The sequence below is a fragment of the Carassius auratus genome, chromosome 4, assembly GCF_003368295.1.
Source record: "Carassius auratus strain Wakin chromosome 4, ASM336829v1, whole genome shotgun sequence".
Lineage (NCBI taxonomy): Eukaryota > Metazoa > Chordata > Actinopteri > Cypriniformes > Cyprinidae > Carassius > Carassius auratus.
The window spans coordinates 27,576,844-27,604,476 of NC_039246.1; the positions used below are offsets into that span (position 1 = coordinate 27,576,844).

The window sequence follows — 27,633 nt, forward strand, 5'->3', positions numbered from 1 at the left end:
TTATTTCCATATGTTACTATATTTTTAACATTATATTCTAATATACCTATTTCCCGTAGCTGATTCTTGAACTCTTGCCTTTCTAGTATACATTTCTTACAAAGCACATACTCCTGCCCACTTGCTTCTCAAAACTACTCCAAAACTAGTCCAATCGCGTTTCGAGGAGGGCCGCGTGCGCTCAGCTGCTGTCGAATCAGAACACAGGAACCGCTCGCCCAATCAGAACTCGTTACGTGTTTCTGAAGGAGGGGCTTTATAGAACAAGGAAGTCATCAGTTTGTTTTTATGACAGTGAAAACAGCGGTATACAGATAGGTGAATTGTGTTTTTACATGCGAAACATGAACACATGTAACTGTAAACACAAGCAAAGCTTCAAAAAAGCACGAAAAACGGGACCTTTAATAAAAGGGATTTTGAGTATATTCCTTCAGGTTTACTGATGTTGAAAAACCTAATTTCGCCCCCTCTCTACTAAATCACTTTCATGGACGCAACACACAAAGGTCACGTGATTCTGTTTATTCAGCACACACTTTATATTTACATTCGTGTTTAAACAGAAACCTTGAACCCAGAGATTGATTTGGCCAAACATCAGTCACATTACTGGGACAGAGAAAAAAATCATCAATGCTTACGAGAAGTCATTTATATTTCAGAAGGTCTGGTGGCATCAGTATATCATCATTAGAATGAGATCTACAGAGAGAGAGAGGAACAAGAGGATTTTGGCCCAAAACCGGTCACATGTTCTTGTGAAGCTCAAATAATCCATGCAACAAACGTCAGATTTACAGAAACGGACATTTCATTTCCATAAAGCTTTTTTTTTTTTTTTGGCAGTACAAAACTAGCTTCTGTTTGCTAGTAAACTAATTACCCATACATCTCCCCATACATTCAAAGCAGCTGATAAATACAAAAGTGTCTGTGAGGAACAAGAGTAAATGATATTTGGTCCAAGACCCAGTCAATCCTGCGGGAATATTAACAGATGTCTTCTGTCCAAGCAGTAAAAGTACAATATGACTGCATATATATATATATATATGAATTTTCCCAGGATGTTGGACTATGAAGGCAGAACTCGATGGCACTAGACTACACACTGCTCTGACGTTCTCACAGGAACCTACAAAGAACGCTGCAACAACGTAAAAAAAAAAGCCTTTTCAAAAGTGTTCGTCCACGTCCGATCCGGTTCCGTTATCAGACGGGTCCAAGAGCTCTTGACGACGGCGCATCACGGCAGCAAACTGAGCGCGCTCCGCGGCGTCCTGTAAAAGGTCAGAGGTCACAGAGGTCAGAGAGGGGTCAGTGGTTGCTCCCCTCATCGAAGGACTCCACGCCGGAGTCACTCGCGGCCGCCGAGGCCAGCTTCTCCTGTCGTCTCCTCATGATCTCCTGCAGCTCCGAGGCGGCGTTCCTCTACAGACACACAGACGGAGAACAGTCACACTGGCGTTCCCAAATCACTCGCAGAGAACCAAGCTAAAGGAACCGGGATTTGTTGCTAAAACTTGCTAAATGATGCAAAGTTGTCACAACATCAAATCACAGCATGCATGTTCATTTAGATTTCTTTGTAAAATAAAATGCATGACATAATATAAAAAAATAAACCACTGTATTTTTAAATGCATTGAATTATTTAACACTTACACATTTTTGTATGACTACAAAAAAATGTACGTATAGATAGTTAACTATAAAATCACATTTACAACAGTTTTAAGCAGTGTTTTAAGTAGTTAATGTTCTGCACTCTGAGAAAAGTCTGTTAAAATAGGCTACAGAATTATACATAAAATTATTTTAACTACACAAGTGTTTAAATTTTTGGGTTACAGCGTTACAATGGATAATGTCCTGGAGAATTACTATTATCTTTTGCATTTTCCTTACAGTGCACTAACTGATCAACAATCTCGGGTACAAGCTACTAACAAAGAGTATCATAAATGAACATTTATTTATCATTATTATTTAATTCAACAATAGCAAATAGTCGCTAACTCAATTCACGTGATGTGTGTTATTCTAAGCATCTTCGGTTTGTAAAAAAGCATGCCTTCGTATTGTCTGAGACACTTGTTGCTTGGTGCTTTTGGAAGAAAAAGTTGCTAGATTTGAGTGAGTCAGACTAACTCCACGATTTGACTCGATATCTATTCACAATGAAGGACGAGTAAAGCGGCGCTTGAGGGATTCTGGGAAAGCATCTATTCTCTAACTATGAGAGAAGCCACTAAACTTTTTATTTTAGGAGGGTTTAAAAATAATTGTTATTGCATTGAGACTATCAGATGAGAACAAACGTTGAGCTGAATGATGACACTATTACTAGTAGTACAGAGTTAGTTATGAACTAGCTACGTGCTGACTTCGTATTCCAATTTAAAGGGACAGTTCAAACAAAAATCTAAATTCTGTCATCATTTAATCACACTCAAGTTGTTTCACACCTGATTTTCTTTCTTCTTTTAAACGCAAAAGAAGATGTTTTGAATGTTGTTGGGAATCAAACTGTTTTTGAAAGTCCCACAATATTTGTTTAAAAATATGTTCTTTGAGAAAGAACCTCTAAACTATCCCTCTAAGTAGGAACTGGTTAATGAAGGGTTAACTAAACCGAGCAAAGCCGCCTCGCTACGATACTGAAGTACCTTCAGAGGAACGTGGATTACACGTGAAGATCATGAGAGCGTCAGAAGAAGACCTGCGGACAGTAAACACACCACAGAAAAACCAAAGCGACTCTTGCCAGAGTTGAGGAAGTTATCAGCACACAAACTATTTAGACTCGAGGTTCGATTTAGGGAGCACTACTCTGCTATCACTTTCTAGTTGACCGGTTTGATGTGATGTGATCCGGTCCGAGACATTTGGATTGGGACAGAAGAGTTGAAAGAGGAATGGAGAGAGAAATCAGAGAAGCTGAAGAAGTGGACTCACCTCGAGAGCAGCTTTCTGGACGGCGATCTGGCTGTAGACCCGAGCTCCGTCATCAGGACAAACGGTCTTCAGCTCGTCTTTGTTCAGAGAGAAGAGCTGAGCGCCGGTCAGCACTCCCAGACTGTTGATAGTCCTGCAGAACAGACCACAACAGCTTTGAAGGGGTCATCTTCCTCACATCGAGCTATTCTCAGATGCCTGAGGTCACACAGACCCAAGCCCCTCCCACGATTGTTGATTGACACTAGAGTTTGACTTTAGCTCCGCCCTGCGTGACTGTAATCAGTCCACTATTGTTTCACCACTAGAGCAGCTGTAGACTGGAATGGCTCCTGAGCGATTAATAATGAACACATCAGTCGTCATTCACTCCCAACATCTGAGCCGCATGAAGATGTAGTGGATTGCATTTGTTTTTGAAGGGAATGCGCACCGATCTACATTAATGCGTCTATGCACGAATCATTCATAATCCAGCTTCCCCTTTCAGGAGGAGTATAAGGTTTGCTAATGAATATTTGTTAATTTCCTTTTCCTAATAATGTGCTAATTAGCAAGTGCCTAAAGTAAACAGACTCATGAGAACATTCCATGGAGGAGAGGGGCGGGGTCAGCAGAGCTCATTAGCATTTAAAGGAACATGCACTGAAACCGCTCACTGATTTTTACAAGTTAAAAAGGGAAATTTTCACTCTACCATTGAGAAATTTGAACCAAAGTATGTTAAAGACTTTTCATTAAGACCCTGATGAATGAGTCACTCACGCTTCGCTGAAGCCTTTGAGCTGCAGCCAGGCCTTGACGTCGTCCGGCGTGGAGTCGAAGGTGATGTTGACCGCCGGCAGGCTGGAGGAGCGAGACGGAGCCTGTAACTTCTTCTGAGCGCTGCGGCCCAGAGTCAGTCTGTGCATCAGCTCGTCCTGAACCTCCTCCATGTTGGACTTCCGGCCTGAGAGACACACAGATGATGCTGCAGGTGTGTGTGTCTATGACTTTTTTCATTAAGGGCTCATGAACTGCCTTTGTTTTTTTATTTTGTACTGTTCTCTGAGGTCCACTTATAATGTTATCAAGATTTTTAGGTAGTTTTTAGAAGTAACAGGCTATTTTCTGTCCTGTTTTTAACCCCTCATCAGAACACTCTGTTTTAGTAGACGTGGAGGATTCCTCACTAAAAATAAAGTTCATCCATTGTTTCCTAACGTTGGGATCAGAAGGAAGGAGACGCAAAGACTGTTTTTCTAAAACTGCACTGTACAGCGTCTTGTGTCAGTGCATCTTTAACGTTTGGTTTCTGCGTTGATCTGAGCATTCGGCTCTCTCGTAAACTACATGCACGAATCGGTGGGCATGGCTAAACAGGCAATGATGTTTAACTGGTGGGAGGGGCTAAACAGACAGTGATGTAGAACTGGTGGGCGGGGCTAAACAGGCAGTGATGTAGAATTGAAAACCGGTAGTGATTTAGAATCAGTGGGTGGGGCTAAACAGGTAGTGATGTAGAACTGGTGGGCGGGGCTAAACAGGCAGTGATGTTGAATTGAAAACAGGTAGTGATGTAGAATCAGTGGGTGGGGCTAAACAGGTAGTGATGTAGAACTGGTGGGCGGGGCTAAACAGGCAGTGATGTAGAACTGGTGGGCGGGGCTAAACAGGCAGTGATGTAGAATCAGTGGGTGGGGCTAAACAGGTTGTGATGTAGAACTGGTGGGCGGGGCTAAACAGGCAGTGATGTAGAATCGAAAACAGGTAGTGATGTAGAATTGGTGGGCGGGGCTAAACAGGCAGTGATGTAGAAGCAAGTGTTGATGTTCTGTGGAGACGGGGCTTATCCACACTAATACATCATAACATTCCAAGCTGTTTTTAGACAAAGTTTTGAGTTCTGAAAATTACAGGATGTTTTGATAGTACAATGAATGACCTCCATATGTCAAAAGATCAAGGGAATTTTAGTTTCTCAGTTCATGAACCCTTTAATGTTTTTAATCGATTTGCCCAGTATGGCTTCTTTTTTAGAATATGTGCTGATTGTGTGTGTGTGTGTGTGTGTGTGTGCGTACGGCTGGCGGGCGCGGGTCTCTCTCTCTGATGATCTCTCATGGTCACGCCGTCGCTGTCGTTTTGTTGCTGGCCGTTGGCCGCTGGTGTGTCCTGTTTTTGGGTGGATGCGGGCAGCAGTGGCGGGGTGGGGATCTGCAGAGGGGCGGGAGGAGGCGGGGCCACTGGGGTGGGTGGGGCTTCAGTCACCGCTGGTTTGGGCACATAATCTGAGCGCTGCTTCTGAACGGCACAAATAGCACAGTCAGTCACTGAACTGACCTCAAACTGATGCACTTCCTGTTCACACAGGAAATGCTGAAACGCTCGAGATTTAGTTCACCTGCACACCTGCTGTAATCACATGATCAAATTTGCTTGGACATCAGATGAGCTGATTGCATGAGGTTTCCAAATGGCCATTCACACAGAACACGCTTTTCTATTCCAATGCGCTACTTCTCCTTTGTGTTTCTATATAAACATGTACTATACTGATGTGCATGACCACTACTCATGCCTTGTGTTTCTGCAGCATCTCTCACATGAGCGCAGTGTTTTTAAGATGCCGTCTACAGTTAAAAGAGTTAAACACGTACACACAGCGCTGTTCATTAATGTCAGTTCCAGAACAGTCCAATCAGAAGAGCCTGGAGGCGGGGCAAGCGTTGTTTACAGTAGCAAGTTTAGATGCATGACGTGTTCTGTGTGAAAGGCCCCTAACACACAGAGTAACAGTAGTTCATAATTTATACTGTATTAATAGTTATAAAGTCTAGCTGGCCTCTACACAGACAGATCTCTATGAAAAACATCCTGAGATTGTTGATTATGAGGGGTTTCACTGACTGTGAGACAAAATAATCCAGTTACCTCATTTAACTCGCCCAGTAATTGCTTGAGAGAAAAATGAAGAGTGACGTCAAAAATTAAATTCAACAACACACACACACACACACACAATCCCAAACACACACACACACACACACACACACACACAATCCAACAAATAACACACACACATGCATTTACTAGTCATTTCACAGACATCTATTGTTTTATTTACAGCTAGTTATAAATACTAATTAACTAACACACTAACTCTAGCAGAAAACAAAGCTGCATTTTTACAGTTCATGAAAAACTAATTTTTATAACATTTTTACAAATGAGGATGTCTCTAACAGGAGGTTTTGTTAGGTTTAACTCACTTCTGTGTACAAATTTGTCCCCAAGGAGGCACACACACACACACACACACACACATACACAGAGGGAGATAAACTGAACTAATGGCAGGAAATCAAAAGAAACTGAACACACACACTCCAGTTTACCTTAAACAACTCAAATTCCTTTTTTGGCATCATTAGCTTTAAGATGAACAGATGGCAAAATAATGAGATGAAATGAAAGTGAAGTTGAAGCATGCAGACAGAAGTCTTGTGTGTGTGTGTGTGTGTGTGTGTGTGTGTCACCTGTATGGTGTGGCTGTAGATGGGCTCTCCGCGGCCCGTCATGTCCACTGCCCTGCTGATCTCCAAGATGTTGTTTGGCACATATCCCATAGCCCCCGAGCTGTTTTGCACCTTCCACCACTGCTTCCTGTCATCCAGCACCTGACGGCCAATCAGATCGACACGTCAGATGACAGACATCACACTGACATCATCATCATCATCATCATCATGTGACGTACCTCCACCACCTCGTCTTTCATCACAGACAGTTCAGTGTTGTTTCTGGCCACAAAGTCGTATCTGGATTTGGCGAAGTTCCTCTGCGTCCGGCTGAGAGCCTCTGGGTTCCTGAAGAGAAAGAGTCAATGAACCTCCAGGAATAAAAATAAATCACCTCGTTTTTCACTACAAAAAGATACATTTAACTGAGAAGCAAAATGACTTCAGACATTGTTTTCTTGCCTTGCTTTCTGAAATATATTCAAAACTAATTGAGTTTGAGCTTAGAACAAGTATATTTGCTAATGGGCTCAGAAAAATAAACTGGCAGATATTTGGTCTTATTTTAACCCTTGTGTGTGTTTTTGATCAAACTAGTTGTTAATGCAAACAGCATAGATTTGGTCAAAAGTGTGCATTGGACTTTTATTAGATTTATTACACTATTATTAATAAATGTACTAACAATAAACAACATGTCACACTCATTTCCTTTAATAAGTCTATTTTACACAAGTTGGAGGAATAGGTCCACAATGAAATGCATTAAAATTGCAATATTTCAAATACTTAAATTTTAATGCAATACTTTAATTTAAAACCTTTAAGCATTAAATCATGCAAGTACTTTTTTAGCTTCTTACTTATATAGCACCATTTTTAAAATCTGAAACTGCACAAAAAACAAATAATGCATTTAGCATTTAGCATAACTATCAGCATTTAGTATATGGAAAACATCTACTAAGAATGTTTTTTGTTTGTGTTTTCCCCTCACTATATTTCTGAAGTCATTTTGCTTCTCAAGTAAACGTGTCTTGGTTTAACAATGCTGACATATTTGTGCTGCAAAACAAGACAAAAACACTGATGAACAACGTTAGTTTTTGCAGCGAAATCTCTTAAACACAAGCTCGCTCTCTTTAAATGCTGAATCTACAGATGAATGTAGTTATTGACCGACCGCTGCCGCCATGGAGGAGCGTCTCAGAGCTCAAGAACGAGACGGGAAGAGACTTTACTCCATCAGATGACAGAAACCTGGAGGTTTTAACAGATTGAGAGTTCAGGTCAGAGTTGAGAGTTTAGAGAAGCAGAACAGCTGATCCCAGAACAGCCCCAGAAGCGCAGCCTGCACTGAGCCGGTTCTCCAGGGCGTGCGGTGCGGTCGCTCGTACCCAGGTGGGTTTTACCTATCTACATGACGGCTGACCGCGTGTTTAAAAGCAGCCACGGCCGTGTCCGGCTCCAGCAGGTGCAAGCGCTTGTAAGAGGTGTGTTTGTAGCCGTACCCGTCTGCACCGGGGAAGTCCTGAACCAGCGGCTGCTGTCAGGAGAGAAAACACTTTCACGTCAACAAGTGCTTCACAGCTTCACACTGTAAGTGTTAAAGGTGAAAGAGCGTCTCACGTCGAGCGGAGGTCTGTCCACGGGTCTCTGAGCCGCACCGAGCGTCTCTGCCAGCTGAGCCACGTCCTGCTCACGAGACACCAGCACCGGCGGCTCCCAGCCGTCCCGGAAACACAGCGTGTGCGGAGGAAACGGGTGATCCTTTGGCCACTCCAACCTACACACGAGACAAGATGCTTGAACTTGATTGTGTTTGGGGGGTGTACTAGAGCAGGCTCTCATACTGGGTTGTTCGAAAACACATTATGTTTCACATATTTTACATTATAACAGCACCTCTCTCTCCAGTCTGGGATGAACGGCTCGAATAGTTTATGTATCAAACAAAGGACCACCTTCTGAAATACCAAATGCGCTGTGATTGGTTAGCTGGGCCAGTGTGTGCTGTGATTGGTTAGCTGGGCCAGTGTGTGTTGTGATTGGTTAGCTGGGCCAGTGTGTGCTGTGATTGGTTAGCTGGGCCAGTGTGTGTTGTGATTGGTTAGCTGGGCCAGTGTGTGCTGTGATTGGTTAGCTGGGCCAGTGTGTGTTGTGATTGGCTCCTCTGTGCCTGGTCAGGAAATGTTATGCCTCTTACCATAGCCGCCTGCGAGCTTCAGTGTAAATATTGCATCAAAATCAAATACATTTTAGCACGATTTAAACCTGGGTTATCGTAACCGTTCTGAGTTCGTCTGCCTAGCTATATTGTATTTATAGTGTTGTCTAGCACTTATATCGGTTCAGCAGAGACTCATACATGTGTTTGTGCTTTCAGAGACAATTAAGAGATTTAAATGTCATCAGTTGTTAAAAGTTAGGAGATTTAAATAGAAGTTGGTTTTTTTGGTTAAAATATGTAAATGTGAGTTAATTTCATTCTGTTAAAATATTTAAATGACAGTTGAGCTTTTTCTTGTCATGAGCCTGGACCCGGTGTTTCTCTCTCTCACCACCAGAGGACGCCATTTCCCATTATCCAAAAATCATTTACCTTTACTCCACACACCTGTTCACCCACCCACACACACACACACACACACCTGGTGCCCATTGTCACGGACTATATATTCTCCTCTCACTCACCACTCTGCCTGGCTGAATTAAATGCTTATTGTTAATTGTGATTTGTACTTCGAGTGCTAGTGTATTTCTAGTTATGTATGTGTTGTTGTTTACTAGTCATCTAGTTTGAACCCGTTTTGTTTTGCCTTGTTGGTATTTTGTTTATTAAGAGAAGTCTTTCCCGCACTTGGACACAGACCCGTTTTTTTCCACTGTTCAATTACCGTGCCGTGACATTTCTATTAAGAGACCGAATTATCGTCAGTTTTGTTCAGTAAAGAGATTTAAATTTCGGTCGGTTCTGTTAAAATGTTTAAATATCGATTGGTTTTGTTAAGAAACGTGAATATCAGTTTTGTTCTAATAAGATGTTAAAGTATTGGTCATATTTGTTTTGTTCAAATATTTAAATACGAGCTGTTTTTGTTCATTTAAGAGATTTAAATATCTGTTGTTTTTGTTCTGTTAGGGGAATTAAATATCGGTTGTGTTCTGTAAAAAATTTAACATTTGTTCAGTTAGGAATATGAAATATCAGTTGTGTTTGTTCTGTATAAAATTAAACATTTGTTTGGTTAGGAGAGTTAAATATCGGTTGAGTTTGTTCTGTAAAAAATGTAACATTGGGTAGGAGAGTTAAATATCGGTTGTGTTCTGTATAAAATTAAACATTTGTTCGGTTAGCAGAATTAAATATCGGTTGTGTTTGTTCTGTAAATTTTTTTTTACATTGGTTAGGAGAGTAAAATATCGGTTGTGGTCTGTATAAAACTAAACATTTGTTTAGTTAGGAGAAATAAATATCGGTTGTGTTTGTTCTGTATAAAATTAAACATTGGTTCGGTTAGGAGAATTAAATATCGGTTGTGTTTGTTCTGTATAAAATTAAACATTGGTTCGGTTAGGAGAATTAAATATCGGTTGTGTTTGTTCTGTAAAAATGTAAACATCAGTCGGTTATTTTTTTAGGTTTTAAATTTAGGTATGGGTTGCTTTATATCTTGTTTGAGTGTGTTCTATGAAACTTTCATTATAGGTCAGTTTTGTTATTAATAGAGACACTTCAGTACCTGCATTTGGTCCATCCGTCTCCCAGCGTGACCCACAAGTGTCTCTCCTCCGCCGAACCCGCCGCGTGCAGGAAGTCAATGGCTTCTCTGGTGAGGAGAGGAACGATCACGCTTTTAGCCAGATCCACTCCTCCAGACGTCTGGATCACCTGAGACACACACACACACACACACAAACGTCAGTCTGACAGAACAACTGTTCCACACTCACACACACACACATGATCAGAAGACGCACCAGTCTGAGAGGATTGAACAGGAAGTGGACCAGATCCACAGCACTAGGGTTCTGAATGTGGTTCTTCAACTTCCCCTGAAATGTCAATCAATAATCACATCACAGATCATATAAATGAAATTTTCTAATGTTTGTAATTGGGATGGTAACCTGTTCGACGTCACTCACCAGCAGGTTGAAGGCATGTTTGAACTTCTGGAAGCAGTCGATAAACTCGTCCTGAGATGGAGGTTTAGCTCTCAGCGTCAAAACTCCCTCTGATTAAAGACATACACAGCAAACACGCTCATGACACACTGATGATGATGAGGATGATGAGGATGTGTGGAGATGCTTACCTCCGGGTCCTTTCTTTTTGCTCTTCTTGGTTTTCTTGCGTTTTGAGAGATCGTTAAAGGCCTCGGCGGCTTTCTGCAGTTTGGTGACGAAGTGTTCGATGTCGTCCAGAATGTGATTTAGGATTTGCTGTAACACACATCAGTATTTTACAATCTGCTGTAGGCACACACACACATGTGCACACACACACGCACATAGACAGACATCTGCAACACCAACATGACTCTCGCACAACCATCAAACTGACTGAAAGTCTTCATGATGTGTTTTATCCACTGCTAAATATTATCAAATTATAAAATTGCAATCAAAATTTTTACCCAAAAATAAATAAATCATTATTTGGTTTGTTTCCCCAATTTTTTTTGCCTGTATTTAATACAATTCCACAAAAACTGTTTCCTAGCCGGTAAAAAATATTTAAAACAGGCCCAGTTTATCTGCAGTGATGGGCTCGTCTCATTGGCTGGCACAGGGTTGCATCACAAGTCTAATTCTAAGGCTTTTTAAGACCTGGATAAATAAAAAATCATTAACAACAGTGACAGAAAATAACTTTTTTTTTATTAAGGGGTAATATTAATCAAATTAAATTTATTATACTTATGCATAGAAATCACCTTTTATGTCACACTCTAGCATTCAAATTCAATTTATTTAGAATAAAAACCTCTACCAATCAAATGTATGTGTTGCTCAGACTAGGGTTGTGTCTAAAATGTAAATTATCGTTTATGTGACTTGTAAAAAATAAATATCACAGTTGCATTTGTGCTGATATTTGGGAAAAAGACACTTTTGCTCATGTGATATTTTGATATAAATACATCATATGATATAAATAAAAGACAAAAACAGGCAAAAATGACTGTGTATATGGACATTTGGGGGGCATATAACTGCATACATGCATACACACTCTTTTTAAGACTTAATAACCTTGAAATTAAAAAAATCAAATGTATGCTTCCTAAGACTTATTAAGCATTCTCAGGAACAGGAACAGGATGTGATGTATCAGTGTAAATACTCACCACATCTCTGTCCACTTGCGATGCGCTCATCCCAGGAGAGCCATCCAGCTCTGTGTAATGTCTCTGTGGATCATCTGAGGACACACACACACACAGTGAAACTCTGGAACAGGAACTCGAGGGTTAATGATAGACACGCCTCTTCTTACCCTCCTGCTGCTCATTGGTCCACGGAGTCCAACTGGCCACTCGGCTCTTGCCATCCGTTTGATTGACAGCTGCTGGAAGCTCGGGGGCGGGGCCTCCTGGGGGCGGAGGGATGGTCCCGTCACTCTTTAGGATCATTCTGATGGACACAGAGAAACGGATGCTGCGTAACCGTGGCAACAGACATCTTCATAATTCACAAGCGCTGGACTTACTTCAGCACCTCTGGACGCTTCTTGACCTTCCCGCCCTTGCTGTCGCTGACGGCGCTCTCGATGTCCATGTGGATCAAATTGGCCTGATTTAATTACAAAATAAATATAACTGTAATCAGCAATTAAATTCCAGTTACTTATGCACATTTTAACTATTGCAAAGGGCAATAACTATTTTATTACCTATTTGGGTTTGTGCATTTGCTTTATAAATATAAAACTATATAATAAATGATGCAAAATTACATGAAGTAACCCTAATCCTATAAGTAAGTACATGTAGTTAATTAATACAAGTACTCAGTAGTTGTCGGTCAGCAAACACGTGAAGCAGTGAGACCAGACCTTGATGTCGTCGCACTGGAACAGGTGTAGGTCCGGTTTGCCCTGACCAGACTCCTTACACACCAGAGCCAGGATGGAGTCGTAGCTGCAGGCGTTCATCACGGCCTGACAGTGCTGGATCGAGGCCAGAGGAAAGTTCTCCAGCTCGTTCTGAAACACACGCATGATCAGCCCATACACGCATCACTGGAGTAAAGTCAGACACTTCAGGCCTGGCTGCCATCTCTCACACATTCTGCATGAGACTCACACTATTGACACTTTTCTTCAGTTAAAACTGTAATAATAGGATACTAGCAAAACTTGATTAAGTCAAGGCTCCATTGAGTATTTGTGTTTGCGCTCTGGAAATTTCCCAAAAGATTCTATTTTAGGGATGTAATGATTAACCGGTTGAAGATCAATTCAAATCGGTCGAGATGCTAAACAATCACGATTCATTTAGGGCTAGGAGTTTATATGAATGTATGTCTGAGGGGAAATCACTGTCTTTAGAAGGCTTTAGATGGTATTTTTTCTGTTTATCTTGCCTCTGTGTAATGCATATTAAAGTTCATAAGTGCAGCGCTACTTTGTTTAAAACAATCTAATTTAGATTAAAAACTGCTCATATTGCATGTTGGTGCACAGTTGGTGGTTCCCATTGACTTTCACAGTAGGAGAAAAAAAACTTTGGAAGTGAATGGGAACCACCAACTGTTTGATTACCAGCAATCTTTAAAATATATTCAAATATAAAATATATTATGTTCAATATAAGAAAGCAACTCATACTGGTTTGGAACAACACGAGGGTGACTAAATGAGGACAGAATTTTCATTTTTGGGTGAACTATCCCTTTAAATAACATAATTTCCACTGTGAAACTTAATTTCGATTCTGCCTATGAATTCCTGTGTGTTTTTTTCAAAATGCATTAAATCAGGGTAATTTGACACTTCGCATAAAGATGTATTGAATACATTGTTACACCAGTAGGTGGCTGTTCAAATGTATTTGTCTTTGAATCATTCAAAAGATTCGTTCCAAAACACTGATTCATCCAGTAATGAAACCAGTGAATCTTGAGTGAGTCATTGAATCATTAATTCATCAATTACACAGGATTTTGTTTAGTTGTCTAATGTTTTGTCTTCAGAATCTTGAGAGAACCAGAATCTCAATATAAAAAAACAAAACGACAGCGCTCTATTTTGCACACAAACCTTGCTGTCGTTGTCGATGAGGCTGACTGCTTTCCCGTCCACCTGCAGGATCATGTCCTGCGTCCACACCTTGCCTTTAGCGTCCAGCAGACGCAGCTTCCTGATGCCGTCCTCGATGGTCAGCATCGCCTCCTTACGGTCCATCACAAACGTGGTCAGATGCTGCAGGAGACAAAAGTCAAGTCCCCTTTAAAAGATGGTTAACATTCAGTAATATTATCAGTTTAAATGCATTGATACTATCGGACGAGAACAAAACTTGAACCGAATTGATCTGAATTCACAATTCATGAATTTTGCAACATTAACACTAATCTGTTTTGGAGAAGTGCTACATAAATAATTTTACTTCATTATCTAGTTATTTAAATTCAAACCATTAAAAAACATTTTTGCTACTTGAAATAAAATAAATGTCTGGATTAGAATTAAGATTTGTTTAAATTCATGCTCTAAAATAATTCACACTTAAACTGATTAATAAAAACTATACAGACATATATAATAATAACAGAAACTACTAATAATGTCAAAATGACTAATACTTTAAATTTAAAATGAAGTTGTAAAAAATAAATAAAAGCGCATTTGAAATATTCATAAGAGTATATAATAAACCGGTTAGTTCCAGTGCTTGATGCTGATTGGCTGAGCCACGTTCACAGCTGACTGACGCTACAAAGTAACAGACACCTTTGTTTACATTTGTGTGTTGCTCGGCAACCACTTTGTTACAGCCACAGCAGACTCTGAGGAGCTTCATTGTTAGGTGGAACAATACTGTTGTTATAAATATCATCATTATACTTTATTTGCTCTGTTTTATTCTGTGAAACCTTACTGCGTATATGAAATAACCATTTTATAAGAGCAATAAGCCCCGTGAAGCTGTGGTTTACAGTGAGTTATGTGTGTTCAATAGTTGGAGTCTGAAGTGATTGATTTAATCTCCTGAAGAGATGCGTGTCTCACCTCCACATGGTACTGTGACGTGTCCGTCAGGCTGTTGATGCTGTTTTTGGTGTAGTTCTTCCTTTGCTCTGAGGAAAGAGCAGATGTTGTTATATAATCTCCATCAGAGGCACACAAGCGTGTCCAGATGGAATCTGCAGTTATTCACATCTTCTGTCGTGATTCTGAAGCTCGACTGAACGATCAGCCTCAGTCTAGAACAGATTCCATGTGGACGCACAAAACCGAACACATCAAATCACACGAGTGTGAGGAGTTCATAGATTCAGCTGGGAAACTAGCATGAGAGGAGAAACTGGACACACACACACACACACACATCGGCTTATACCTTTCTTTTTGTGTTTGGCAGAGGTGTGGAGGAAATACACTCCATCTGTTCCTGAGAGCGACGGTGCAGAGAAAACACACACACACACACACACACACACACAGTGACTGACGTGTAGGTTTCTTCACTGTGACCTTTAACCTCTGCTATGATGTGATACCCACACAAACACACACACTCTGAGAACATCTCACATCTTACATCTTCACCTTATTCAAAAAAATTAATCCCAGCACAGGTGACAAAAAGTAACGTAAAAGTAACACATCGCATTACGTTCCATAAAAAGCAATTTTTTCACAAAACTGCTCTCAGTAAAGCAAACAAAGCCTGTATTTTCATGACAATAAAATACATTTTCCTCCCAATTTGATGAGTGCACTGCATATAAATATTGTAACATATCATTTTGATTGAAAATAACTGAATAATGACTCTGAAATTGAACTAATTTCATTTAACACTAATCTGATTAATGACTCTAGTGTCTTCTGTAGAGCTGCTTGATATTGAATTAGTCTGACTGATGAATTGTGCTTCATTAAAACTGTTATTTTTCTGTTTACTACCGTGAAGCTGTATTGTATGAAGCCACTTGACTTGAATAGACATGTACTGTTATTATTATTGTGGTGAAATACGACTCAGATGTGTTATATATCCATATGAATCCCTCCTGGGAATCAGACAAAAGGTCTTCATCATGTTCTTCACGTCACGGTGACAGTGTTTTGAGGGTTCAGGGGTTCAGCAGCGCTGCAGTTCCCTACGCAGACAGCAGGGGGACACACTTACCGTACAGAGCTTTACCACCCATCCTTTTGGCAGGAACATCTGGAGACAGTGAGCCATGACCGCTGAGAGAGAGAGAGAGAGAGAGAGAGAGAGAGAGAGAGAGAGAGAGTTAGTACACTAGCGCTCATCCATACTCACACTTTCTCTGCTGTTCTTCTAGGATTAGTGAATTAATTGTGATGCATGTGTTGTCCACAGTCTCTCACGGCCTGAGTGTGTGTGTGTGTGTGTGTGTGTGTGGGGTTAATGAGAAAAGTGGACACTTGATCTGTTAGTCACACTAATTGTGCGACAGATCAATAATGAATGTGTTCAATAGATCAGGAGCAGAGGTAGCATCAATAAAACATCAGATTCATCACACTCGAGTCACACCAAAAACCCTAATGATCCATCTAATAAATAAAACTGAGTGATTCAGTGAACTGCAAAGTGTGATATTGATTTGATTCAACCCCTCAATATACAAAAACTAATACTGTGTTGCAAATTTGATCAATTTGGCAAATCCAATCAAAGCTGCGGCGGAACCGTTGTGAGTCTCTGATCAACACACAGCGATGATTCATTACTGAGTGAATCCATGGTTTGAATGAATCAAGTGAGTCAATGATTCAGTGACTCATTCAGAGAGATTGCGTCCTTATTCACATACCATCCGTCCAAAATGTCCCAAATCATAGTATGTTAAAATGAGTATCCCAAAGATTCACGGATGGTGCAGATTGGTGCAGATAATGGCTAATATTACCCACAACACACTGCATGTTAAACAGAGATTCAATAAGAACTACAAACACGTATAAAAAGTGTTGAAAAACTACAAACATGACGGATATGCGAGACTGGCGAACAGGTAGAGAATAATCAATGTTTAAACTGATGAAAAAACATTTATTTAATGTTATCCGCATTATATTTAATCTGCAGCAACATTTTATAAAGATACGTTTGGTCATTAACTTTTAAAATGCATCATTATGAAAACACATGAGCAGTTCTCATGAGCATTTTTCTCCAGTATGTTAGGAAATTAAATGAAGCAAATGTAAATGATGCGATTATGTGACAAGATGATTGACAGGCAGTTTAAAAGGTGACAGAATCCACGTAACTAAGCAACAGAGCATCCGTTAAAGACGAAGTTATAACGAAGTAGTGTGTCCCAAAACTTGCATACTACTCTCAAAAGTATGAAAAAAAGTACATACTTTTAGAACGTAGTAGGCAAATTGGGACGCAGCAAGTTACTGAATGAATCGTCGCTTGAATGAATTGGTAAAATGAATGATTCAGTGATTCGCTTTCAACACATGGTGGTTTTACTTTTATATTTGCTGTATCATTTCATACAAAAAGTAATTTTTCATTTTTTTTTTTTTTTTTTTTTTTTTTTAATCTCATTAGTTGTTATGATTGTTTGGCTTACTTTATTTGTGAAGACTGCGCTGTGACTCCGGCGAATCCGTTCATGTCTGGACTCTGCATTGCGCTCACAGATCATCCACTGAAACACAATAAAAACAGCGTCATCATCATCGTCATCATCATCATCTTCATCAATGCTGTCTCACTGCTCAGAGAGACTGAGAGTCACACATACCACTCATATTCATTTATGAAACAATCACAAAACAAAGATCAAATTTTCTGGTTGTGTAATCAGTGCTGGATGAAGCCACCCGAGCTGGGCTCTTTGTCAGCTGTCAGGGCCCTTTCTCACCAGAAGTGAATCTGAATCAGTGAATCTGATTTTGTAACTTGGGAAGCAGCTTCTGTGTGGTTTATTTCTCCTCTGAGCTCAGGCTCAGTGCATCGAACTCAGAGATGATGAATGATCAGACACTCGTCGCCACACATACGTCTATAATTAACCCCGTGTGGGCCGTTAGCAGGTTAATCTGGCCGATTGAGTAACGCACACACACACACACACACACAGATGGTGTCCAGCAGCTGCTGACCGTATGAATGATTGATCAGATCACAGACTGTTTGTGGGTCAGACGACTGGAGTCTGTTCCACTACAAACCCTGAGTTACAGCTTTACATCCAGTCCCCCGCCGGCCAAAAGACTGGAAGCATTACGATCCAACGTTATAAGAACAACAAGAACAAAAAACAATGTTATCAATGTTGATAACACTCAATATTTAAGCGGAAATCGTTCAAAAATGTGGATTTTACTGTAGTTTTATTCCTCAAGGAGCGAATACAAATGTTGTTACAAATATAAATGTTGTTCTTCTGAACGTTCTATTCATCTGTGAATCCTGAAAAATACAAATGTATCAAGTTTCCACGAAAATGATCAACACTGATGCAGCAAATCAGCATATACAAATGATTTCTGAAGAATAATGTGCTGCTAAAAACTCAGCTTTGATCACAGAAATAAATTATAGTTTAGCAGATATTCATATAGAAAACACTGTTTTAAATTGTAATAATATTTTACAATTTTTACTGTATTTTTGATCGTATAAACACAGCCTTGGTGACACTTCTATCATCAATACTGTCATCAGATGATTCACATCACACATGAATCACTTCTGTTCGACTGAAACACATCAAACGAAGCATTCAGACAGGTTTCTGCTCCCGCATCAGCATCACGTCTGAAACGGATCGACACGAGCCACATCAAACAAACACTGACTGAGGAATCATGGCACACCTGTGTGAATCACAGAACAAACTCTCTCTCGACTCGTACCTGTTCACAGCCTCCACGATGTGCCGCTTCTTCTCACTGTGGAATCTTTAAGAGGATTTGTGAGGAGCTTTACAAACTCACACAGGTCTGTGATTATCCACTCCAGCGCAAAGGATGCTGGGACACGCAGATTCTGGAAAACCTCTTCAGTTTTTACACGATCAAAACATAAATCTGCTGGAGTCTAATGCAGTCTGCTGAATCATTAGAAGTTCTGCAGGTTAATATAAAAGCATCAATCTTTGTCAAATCAGGTCTGTTTGTTAAAGATTTTCTAAATCAGGACTTGCCATTGTTTTACATCACAAACAGGCTTTTTTTACCTTCATACAAGTGGTTTTACATTTGGATCTTAACCACAACAACATACATTGCATTTATTTATGTATTTATTATTATTTATTTAACTTATTCATTTTTGTATAATTTTATTTATTTTTCTATCAATTTATTTATTTATATTTATATTATTTAATTTATTTATATATTTTATTTTATTTGTCATGTAATTTAAATTTGTATTATTATATTTATAACTTTTATAATTTTATTTATTTATATTTTTTATTATTTTATTTATTTATATTTTTATATTATTTGTAATTTCATTTGTAATTTTAATTATATTTGTTATATATTTATATATTTTATTATATTTATCATTTCATTTATATTTTTTATTTTATTTATTTACATTACTTGTATTATTTAATTTGTCATTTCATTTATATTTTATACTTTTATATATTTATCTTTTTTGTCATTTCATTTATATTTTTTATTTTATTTATTTATATATTTTTTATTTGTCATCTGATTTATATTTTGTATTATTTTATTTATTTATATAATTATTTTATTTTACTTTATTTATATTATTATTGTATTTTTTATTGTTTTTTATTATTATTGTAACGATAATGAAGCCCAGTATCTCTCCACTGTGTTTCTGTGAATCCATACGCTGCACATTATTCCTCTTTAATCCTGTTAGCTCTTCTCTGTGTCTCATGGCCTGTGTCTACCCAGAATCCTCAGCGCTAGCTGACATCACAAACCTGCCCTGATCCTATTAAACACAGCTATATAAAGATCTTTATAAGGCCTGTGAATACAACACAGGTAACATATGAACATATGAAAAATTCCTTTAGTAATATGTAATATGAGGTCAAAGGTGTCCAAAAAAATGAAGTCTTCACATATGGTTCAAACTGAGACACATCAACTGGTGAATCTCTCACGTCACAGGTCACTCTGAATCAAAACCACATCTTATTCTGTATTTCATGACAACTACAGTATGTAAATAGTAGTTTGTCTGTGTAGGAAGCACTTTAAATTCAGTGGGATTGTAAGGAGAAGCGTGAAACTTTCCTCTGTTTGGACTTCATTTACAATCTGCTCACAGAGGAGACGAGGCGAGACGAGACGGCTGATCTACATGCATTCAGCATTCATCTGAAATCACTGCTTCTCCAGCGCTGGAGAAATACTGAAGCCAGTAATTAAGACTCAGAATAGAAGCGTCCCAGAAACACCCAGCAATCAATCAGCGCTGGAGCAACCAAACACACACATGACGGCCGTATCATCAACGTTTCCCTCTCTTTTATTTATTATTTTCTCGCAGGCTAATGATAGGGTTCCTAACCATTACATTATCTTAATATAGTCAGTCATAAACTAAAGTGAGGTCAGATATAGTCTTGAACGGCTCATCCTTCAATAACAGCCTGTTTGAAAGACGCTCAAACTATTGAGATCAGACTGAAACGATCTGTTGAAAATATATCTTTGGTTGAATGAATGATTCAACGACTCGGTGAATTTGTTTCGTTTCGTGATTCCTAAAGGAATCATTGCATGAATGATTCAAATGACTCATTCATAAAGACAAATCAATGTTTCTGAACAGTTGAATAAATGAATTAATGACTAATATCTTAGTAAATCAGCGTGTTTGAGAGAATCGATTACAACTAATGAACCAAAGACATTCATTCCTCAATGCATCAGTTTATCTGAACAAATCAGTTGAATGAATGAATGATTCAAATTACTTTCTCAAAGAGACTCGATTCATTCTTAAATGAATCAGCATTAAAAAGCATTAAAATGAACTGTTTAAATAATGAATCAATGACTTTCTGAAAGTACAGCAAAGTGTTTCATTTCAGTGTTTTTGAATGAATCGATTAAATGAATTATTCAATGACTCGCTCAAAGTATTTTTAAATGAATCGGTTGCATAAATGATTCAAGTGATTCACAGTCACTCGATTGAACTGTTGAATCACTGACTCACTCAACTGGTGTAACAACGTGATTCAGTGGCTTTACTGAACTCTTGTATAAGCTACAATGAAATCCTCTGTCTGTCCAAAGATTAAGGAAAAGACTAGATTTATGAAGATCATGCCGCTCTGATATAACATGAACACTTCTGATAGAAACTATTAGACCGTCCAGCACAAAATCACTGATTAGAGTCAAATGACTCAGTGAACTATAATCACATGTTCAACATGACAACTGACGTGGAAACACACACACACACACTTTAGAAGGTCAAAGGTCATCTGCTCTGTGTTTACACTGGATGCTCTACTTCCTGGTTTCCGCTCCACCCAGACATGGGTGCTCCATGACATCATCAGCTTGAGGCTTCATTATCTGTTCGGTTCTGCAGCAGATTCTTCTGTCGTCAATTGAATCGTTTAACTTTAGCACTTAACAGCGGAAAACAACCTTTGTTTGTTAGTTTAATGTTTAATTAGCTCATTCCACCTACAGCTGGAGGTCAAGGAACCACAGGAACTTCTTCCAGGAAAGGACATTTATTGTATTATTTTACTACATATTTTATTATGTAATATATAACAAACTTAATTTATTATATATTCTTTAAAAAAATTTTTTTTTAATTTCTTATTTTCATTTAATGTAAGTTTAAGTACTAAAATAACTTTAATAACTTTAAAATAAACTAAAATAAATACAATTTTAACTAAGTAAAACTACACATTTATTGACAACAAAAAACCTATAAGTTGAACAAAATTAGTGAAAACGAAAAAAAATTTTTTTTTAATATTAGCAAAAAAAAATTTTTTTATTGATCCTAAAATAAGACTGGAATGTGAGGCGTGAGCTTATCTCTGGAGGTCATGAGGAAGTCACTGATCGAGGTTTTACTGATGAGCTGATGCTGATGATTCACGAGTCTTATTTCCACATGTACTTCTCTATCCACTAAACCTCAAAGAAATGAATGAGTAAATAAATGAATGTAGAGATGGAACAGGTGCGACGCGCAGCAGAGAAACAGGAGCAGGTGGAACCAGAACCTTCTTGACCTCTGTGACCTCCAGGAACCCGATCCGGCCGCACCCTTCGCCCGAGGTCACGCCTCGCACGTGTCACATGACGCTCTTACAGTGTGTGTCCAGTGACCACACACACACACACACACAACCTGATCAAACAGAAGCTGTGTGACGACACCACAGCAACAACATCTGAAAGCTTAAAATCATCTTTCCATTGATGTGAGGTTTGTTATGAGGACAATATTAGAGAATCTGGAATCTGAGGGAGCGAAAAAATCTAAATATTGAGAAAATCATCTTTAAAGTTGTTCAAATGAAGTTCTTAGCAATGCATATTACTAATCAAAAATTCAGTTTTAATATATTTACGGTAGGAAATATCTTCATGGAACATGACCTTTACTTAATATCCTAATGATTTTTGTCATAAAAAAAAGTATAATTTTGACCCATACAATGTTTTGTTGTCTATTGCTACAAATACACCCCCGACACTTTTTACGTGGACTTTAATTTTAAATTAAATTTAAAATTTTATTTATTTACAATACACACAGTTTCAGAGCAGCTTTACAGAAATTCATGATATTAATGTTTGTAATATCTTCATATGATATAGTCACATTTATCAGATTAGAGCTACTGATATTTACTGGGAGTGTGAATCAGCACGATTCAGTTAGATTACGATCATCATGTCAACGATTCAATTCAATATAAAATCACGATGCATCACGATTATATAAAACATGTGTGTGCATTTTTATTAAATTACATAAGCAGGCTACTTTTTTATAATTCTGTTGAATAATTAATCAATATATTAATAATTAATTAATTATTGTTAAGAATTAAAGTAAATATAGCTTTGAAACATACAGTGCAAGCAAATATAAAGCAATAAATTGGCCATGATTTATATATATATATATATATATAAATACACTAGCTGATCTGAAAACATCTGATTTGTGCATTAGTCTATTAAAGATGCCACTGTATTTTATATATATATATAATAGATTTTTTTCAGATATCTAGGAACGTATGGTAACAATTCTGTCTCCACTCTGTAGTGATGAAAACACACACACAAACAACCCTCCTCCTGTTGTTTTGAAAGAACTGTGATCCCTAATTAACCAGTGACTGAACACACACACACACACACACACACACATGGTCGTGATTGGAGGCTGTGGTGAATAAGGAGACAGTAAAGCACATTTGATCCTTTATAACTCATCAGAGACAGTCTGTACTGTACTGAGTGTGAAATGAGCTGTTACTCTGAGGATATGATCCAGTTCTCACTGCGTGTGTGTGTATGTGTGTGTGTGTGTGTGTGAGAGAGAGAGAGAGAGAACACTGTACACTGCCGTTCAAAAGTTTGGGGTCAGTATGATTTTTAATGTTTTTAAAGTCTCTTCTGCTCGTCAACGCTACATTTATTTGATCAATAACTTTTAATGTTGTGAAATATAATTTTTTTTCTATTTAAACTGACTATGAAGTGATTTTTGAAGAATCATGTGACCTTGAACACTGGAGTAATGGCTGATAAAATTCAACTTTGAATCACATAATTAAATTATATTTTGAAGTTTATTAAAATGGAAAACAGTTTTTTAAACTGTAATAATATTTCACAATTTAACTGTATTTTCACAACTTTTGATCAGATAAACTTCTTTAAAAAAAATTAAAAATTTTGAATGACTGTGACGTGAGCGTGTGTGTGTGTGTGTGAGAGAGAGAGAGAGAGAGAGTGGGTGTAAGTGTGTGTGTGTGTGTGTGAGAGAGAGATAGTAAAGACAGAAAAGAACACAGAGTTACAGCACAACATCAGAAGGTCATTTCACCCTGAACACACAGCCGAGACGCGCTCACATGACGAACTCTGAACTCTGAACATCTCGTTTGTTTTGCTGTCCTTCTGATAGAGAGCAGAGTGATCAGTTAATGAGTCTGGTTATCTCATTAGGAAACCTGTTTGTCAAACACAGCCTGCGTGTGTATCTCAGACACTTCTGCTCTGATTGTCGCTCGCTTGAAGGAAGTCAGAGAATCAGAGGTCATTGTGCTCTGAGGTCGTCACAGGAGCAGCTGTGCTATGAAAGGAGGACAATAAAGGACGTAATGACTCTGTAGATAAGGCAGGACGAAACTCGCTCAATTCAGGCATGTTTCGCTCTAATACAGGAGCGTGTCGTCTTAAAACTCAATGAGACGACGCATACTGCAGTTTCTAAAATCAGCACATCACTTGAGGGCTTAAAAACACAAGACACTGAGCTCAGGAGGGTTTTTTTTTTTTTTTTAAAAGCGCAGAACGCCTCCTCCACCATGTTGCCGTAAAGTAAACCTACTGTAAACAAAAGCAGGCAACGTTTGCTCCGCCTCCGCACTCTTCTGATTGGTCCACTGCTCTGGAACTGACACTGATGAGCAGCGCTGCGTGTAAAAATCGTTTAACTTTTAAATCTTTTAGCTGTAAAAGATGCAAGATGTGAAATATTCTAGATATTATCCACATTCCTCTAGCACGCATTTACATAGAAAAACTACAGAGAAGTAGCGCATTGGAACGGAAAACACTTCTCATTATAAGAGAAGTTAAGATGTTCTCATTGGCAGAATCTGGCAGATCAAAATATACTTGAAGGGTCTTAAAATGTTAGATAATAGTTCTGGAATGTATTACTGTAAGGTTCTTTGGAGCCAAAATGGTTGGCAAAACCCTTTATTTTGAAGAGTTTAGAGGAATTGAGTAAAACTAAATTCTCCCAACAAAGACTGCAGAACAACACAGAACAGCAGAAATCCTCCAGAGACTCCAGCCTCCACCAAACAAGCTCCGTGAATGTGCCAAACACCCAATAGTGAAAAATCTGAGTGACAACAAACCTATGAGCTCGGTTTCAGTCGACTGAGATTCTCTCGCAGAGACAAAACGCCATAATGACTTCACAACGAGCTGCCAAACAAACAGCTGACGTCAAAAAACAAACGCTGAGAACATCCAGAAATACTCCTGAATCCCAGGCCTGGGGCCAGAGGAGGTTTCACATGGTCCCAGACGCAGCTGCTGTCTTTAACATGATGGAGCACAAGTCTTAACATAACACTGTTGGTTATAATGCAGTACACAGTGCTTTGAAATCTACAGTTACTTTTTCAAACAGTTACTTTGTTTCCATGTCTTGACTGACAGTTCTAGTGTTGCCACGGTGACAGAAATCAGGAGTGAGTGTGTGATGTCGTTACTGTAGTCTAGACTAAATCTCGGCGTAATTAATAAAAACAATGGAATGTGTACTCAGAATATGATGCAATTAAACAACACGTGTATTTAATCCCATTTAATTAGTGATGCTAACTTCAATAGTCCAGTTTAACCATGCTAATAAGAAAAAATAATTTTATATGAATATAGAAAAAGTATCCTATTCTTCATGCGGTCCTTCAGCATGTATATTTATTTAACGTTTGTTTTAAAAGGGCTTTTATCAAAAATATAACTTTTTAGATTGAAAACAAACTTGTTTTAGGGAGTAACACACAATATTGTATTGCATTCTTTGAAATCGTTTCCCAACGCTTCAGATATTAGTGAAGAGCATCTCATCAATCCTGTTAGAAAGCTCACGTTCAGGTTAAAGCTCCTCTAGAGAAACCCTTAAACCCTGTAACACGTCTCAGCACCACGACTCAATTCAATTAGTGGAAATATTAGCGCTTATGTAACAGGGCTCCATATTTAACCCGTAGCACTGGGACCTGCTCCGCTCATAGCAGCAATAACTGAAACTCACTGGAGAGAGCGGCTCTGTCTCAATGCCGTTAACCATTTACTTCCCTACACAGAACCGTCTCAGATAAGAGCTTCTCTGAACTACAGAGCAAGTGCTAAATCATCGACAGCACTCATGCATTAAAGAAGGACTTAAAAAATGCTTAGAATCAGATTACAATGACTTTTTATGGAGCATGTGATTACATGTTGTTCTCACAGTGGCATTTAGTTACTCTTAATTTACTGATTCCCCCTGAATTCGTCTTAAATGTGTATTTATAAAGCAATTAGACTGTGTATGAAACAATAGCTATAGCTGTCATCATATCCAGAGAGCGTTTTAGACAAAATATTTAAAACCTGGAAGACTTTGGGTATATATATGTCATGCCTGGATTCATTTTTGTTAATGTTTGTTGATGTAATGAAGTGATTGCCAAACGTTTTTGTCCTTCAAACCTAAAATATTTAGCTGAAGTATCTCTGGGGAAGTTAATATTTCAATAATGTGATGATACATTTGCATGTTTACAGTTCTTTGGTGTCAGTTCTTGGTCATAGACATGAAGGTAAACAAATATTTTTATGATTTGATTAAATATTAGCGTTCTGTCAACTCACAAACCCACTGCAGTTCTTAAATTAAGCCCAGTTTGCGAAACCTTGATATAATGTTTAATGCGTTTTATGATGTTGGATTATATTTTTTCTCTGTCTTTGTTTTTTTTTTTTTTATTATATATATATATTTACATTTACATTCTGTCATTTAGCTGACGCTTTTATCCAAAGCGACTTACACATGACTTATGAATTTTATACCAATATGGTACATTTAGTGGTAACTTTAAACCAAGTTAGATAAAAAAAGAACGCTTAATAAAAAATAAAGTAGTCAGAAAGCATTACATTAAATGAGTAACAAATAATACGTTACCACATGCATCAGTGAAGTCTGATCTCAGCAGTGATATAAACACAATTGTAAAGATGTAAGTAATTATAATATCTGATCACTAATGTAAAGCATTAGTGAAGGCTAAACACATTAATAGCGCATTAGTATTACAGGCGCGTGCGCGTGACCGGCTCTGCCATGGCAACCGGGACAGTATTTACCGCGCGCAGCCGTTAATTCAGCGAACGGAACGGAACCGTGATCAACACACTAAATAATACACGCTAGCTACAACACACCGCGAACGAGCTGTTTTTGTGTTTACAAAGAAAGAGTACATTTAAAAACAACCGCGATCTATAACAAACAAGTGCGCGCGCGCGTGTGTGTGGTGTGTACGTTAAACACACACTCACCTGTTTCTGTGTTTCTTCCCGCGTTTACCGCATGGCAGAAGCACAAACACGCACGGCTCGGCAGGGAACGGTGTCTGTCACTGAGTTTTCCGTTAAATGACCAAATGAAGAGCGCGAGCCTGAGTTTGACGCGCGCTCCGCCTCACCGACCCCCGCGCGCGACCCGACAGCGCCGCCACGCGCGCGCGCGCCTCATCACACCTGAGCGCGCAGGTGAACGTGACATTCGAATTAATGACAGCTCTGTCTATTTATTACTCTATGATAAAAAATCTTTCCATTGATGTATGGTTTGTTAGAAGGACAGTATTTTGGGCGAGATGCAACTATTTGAAAATCTGGAATCTGAGGGTGCAAACAACAACAACAACAACAACAAAATCTAAATATTGAATCACTAATAAAGTTGTTCACATGAAATTCTTAGCAACGCATAATACTAATCAGAAATTAATTTACGACAAATCATCTTCATGGAACATGTTCTGCACATGAATAAACATCCACATCACCAGCTGGAAATATGAAACCATATTTATTTCAAGCACTGTCTGATGATGAAGGCGATTTATTATTGGAAGTTCAAACAAAGCAGAAGGTGTGCTTAGGTGTGGCGCTGAACTAGTCCTGCTTTAATCTCCATGA

At 38.6% G+C, this 27,633-nt stretch overlaps 1 protein-coding gene across 8 annotated transcripts; it reads right to left on the reverse strand.

The window, feature by feature from the left end:
• Nucleotides 1-504: 504 nt before the first annotated feature.
• LOC113064779 (epidermal growth factor receptor kinase substrate 8-like) lies at nt 505-27,157 on the reverse strand. Of its 8 annotated transcripts, none has more exons than XM_026235755.1 (22): nt 26,989-27,157; nt 17,256-17,333; nt 15,827-15,888; nt 15,032-15,082; nt 14,701-14,768; nt 13,729-13,890; nt 12,523-12,672; nt 12,178-12,260; nt 11,965-12,101; nt 11,816-11,889; nt 10,781-10,907; nt 10,611-10,699; nt 10,443-10,517; nt 10,205-10,353; nt 8,091-8,247; nt 7,973-8,004; nt 6,701-6,809; nt 6,480-6,620; nt 5,025-5,244; nt 3,727-3,910; nt 2,962-3,094; nt 505-1,434 (listed from the first exon to the last, which is right to left on the reverse strand). In XM_026235755.1, the coding sequence occupies exons 2-22, from the start codon at nt 17,312-17,314 to the stop codon at nt 1,321-1,323; spliced, it is 2,376 nt and encodes a 791-aa protein (XP_026091540.1). In that variant the 5' UTR covers nt 17,315-17,333; nt 26,989-27,157; the 3' UTR covers nt 505-1,320. The 8 variants fall into 8 exon arrangements, with proteins under 8 accessions (XP_026091540.1, XP_026091508.1, XP_026091532.1 ...); XM_026235723.1 differs by having other exon boundaries at nt 7,874-8,004; XM_026235747.1 differs by having other exon boundaries at nt 7,973-8,007.
• Between the last annotated feature and the right edge of the window lie 476 nt (nt 27,158-27,633).

Coding starts and splice junctions, on each gene's coding strand:
- LOC113064779 (XM_026235707.1), bottom strand. CDS start 17,314: ATGCAGAGTCCAGACATGAACGGATTCGCCGGAGTCACAGCGCAGTCT. Junction 14,769..15,031: donor TGCCAAACACAAAAAGAAAG/GTATAAGCCGAT, acceptor CTCTTTCCTCAG/AGCAAAGGAAGAACTACACC. Junction 13,891..14,700: donor CGTCACAGTACCATGTGGAG/GTGAGACACGCA, acceptor TGTCTCCTGCAG/CATCTGACCACGTTTGTGAT.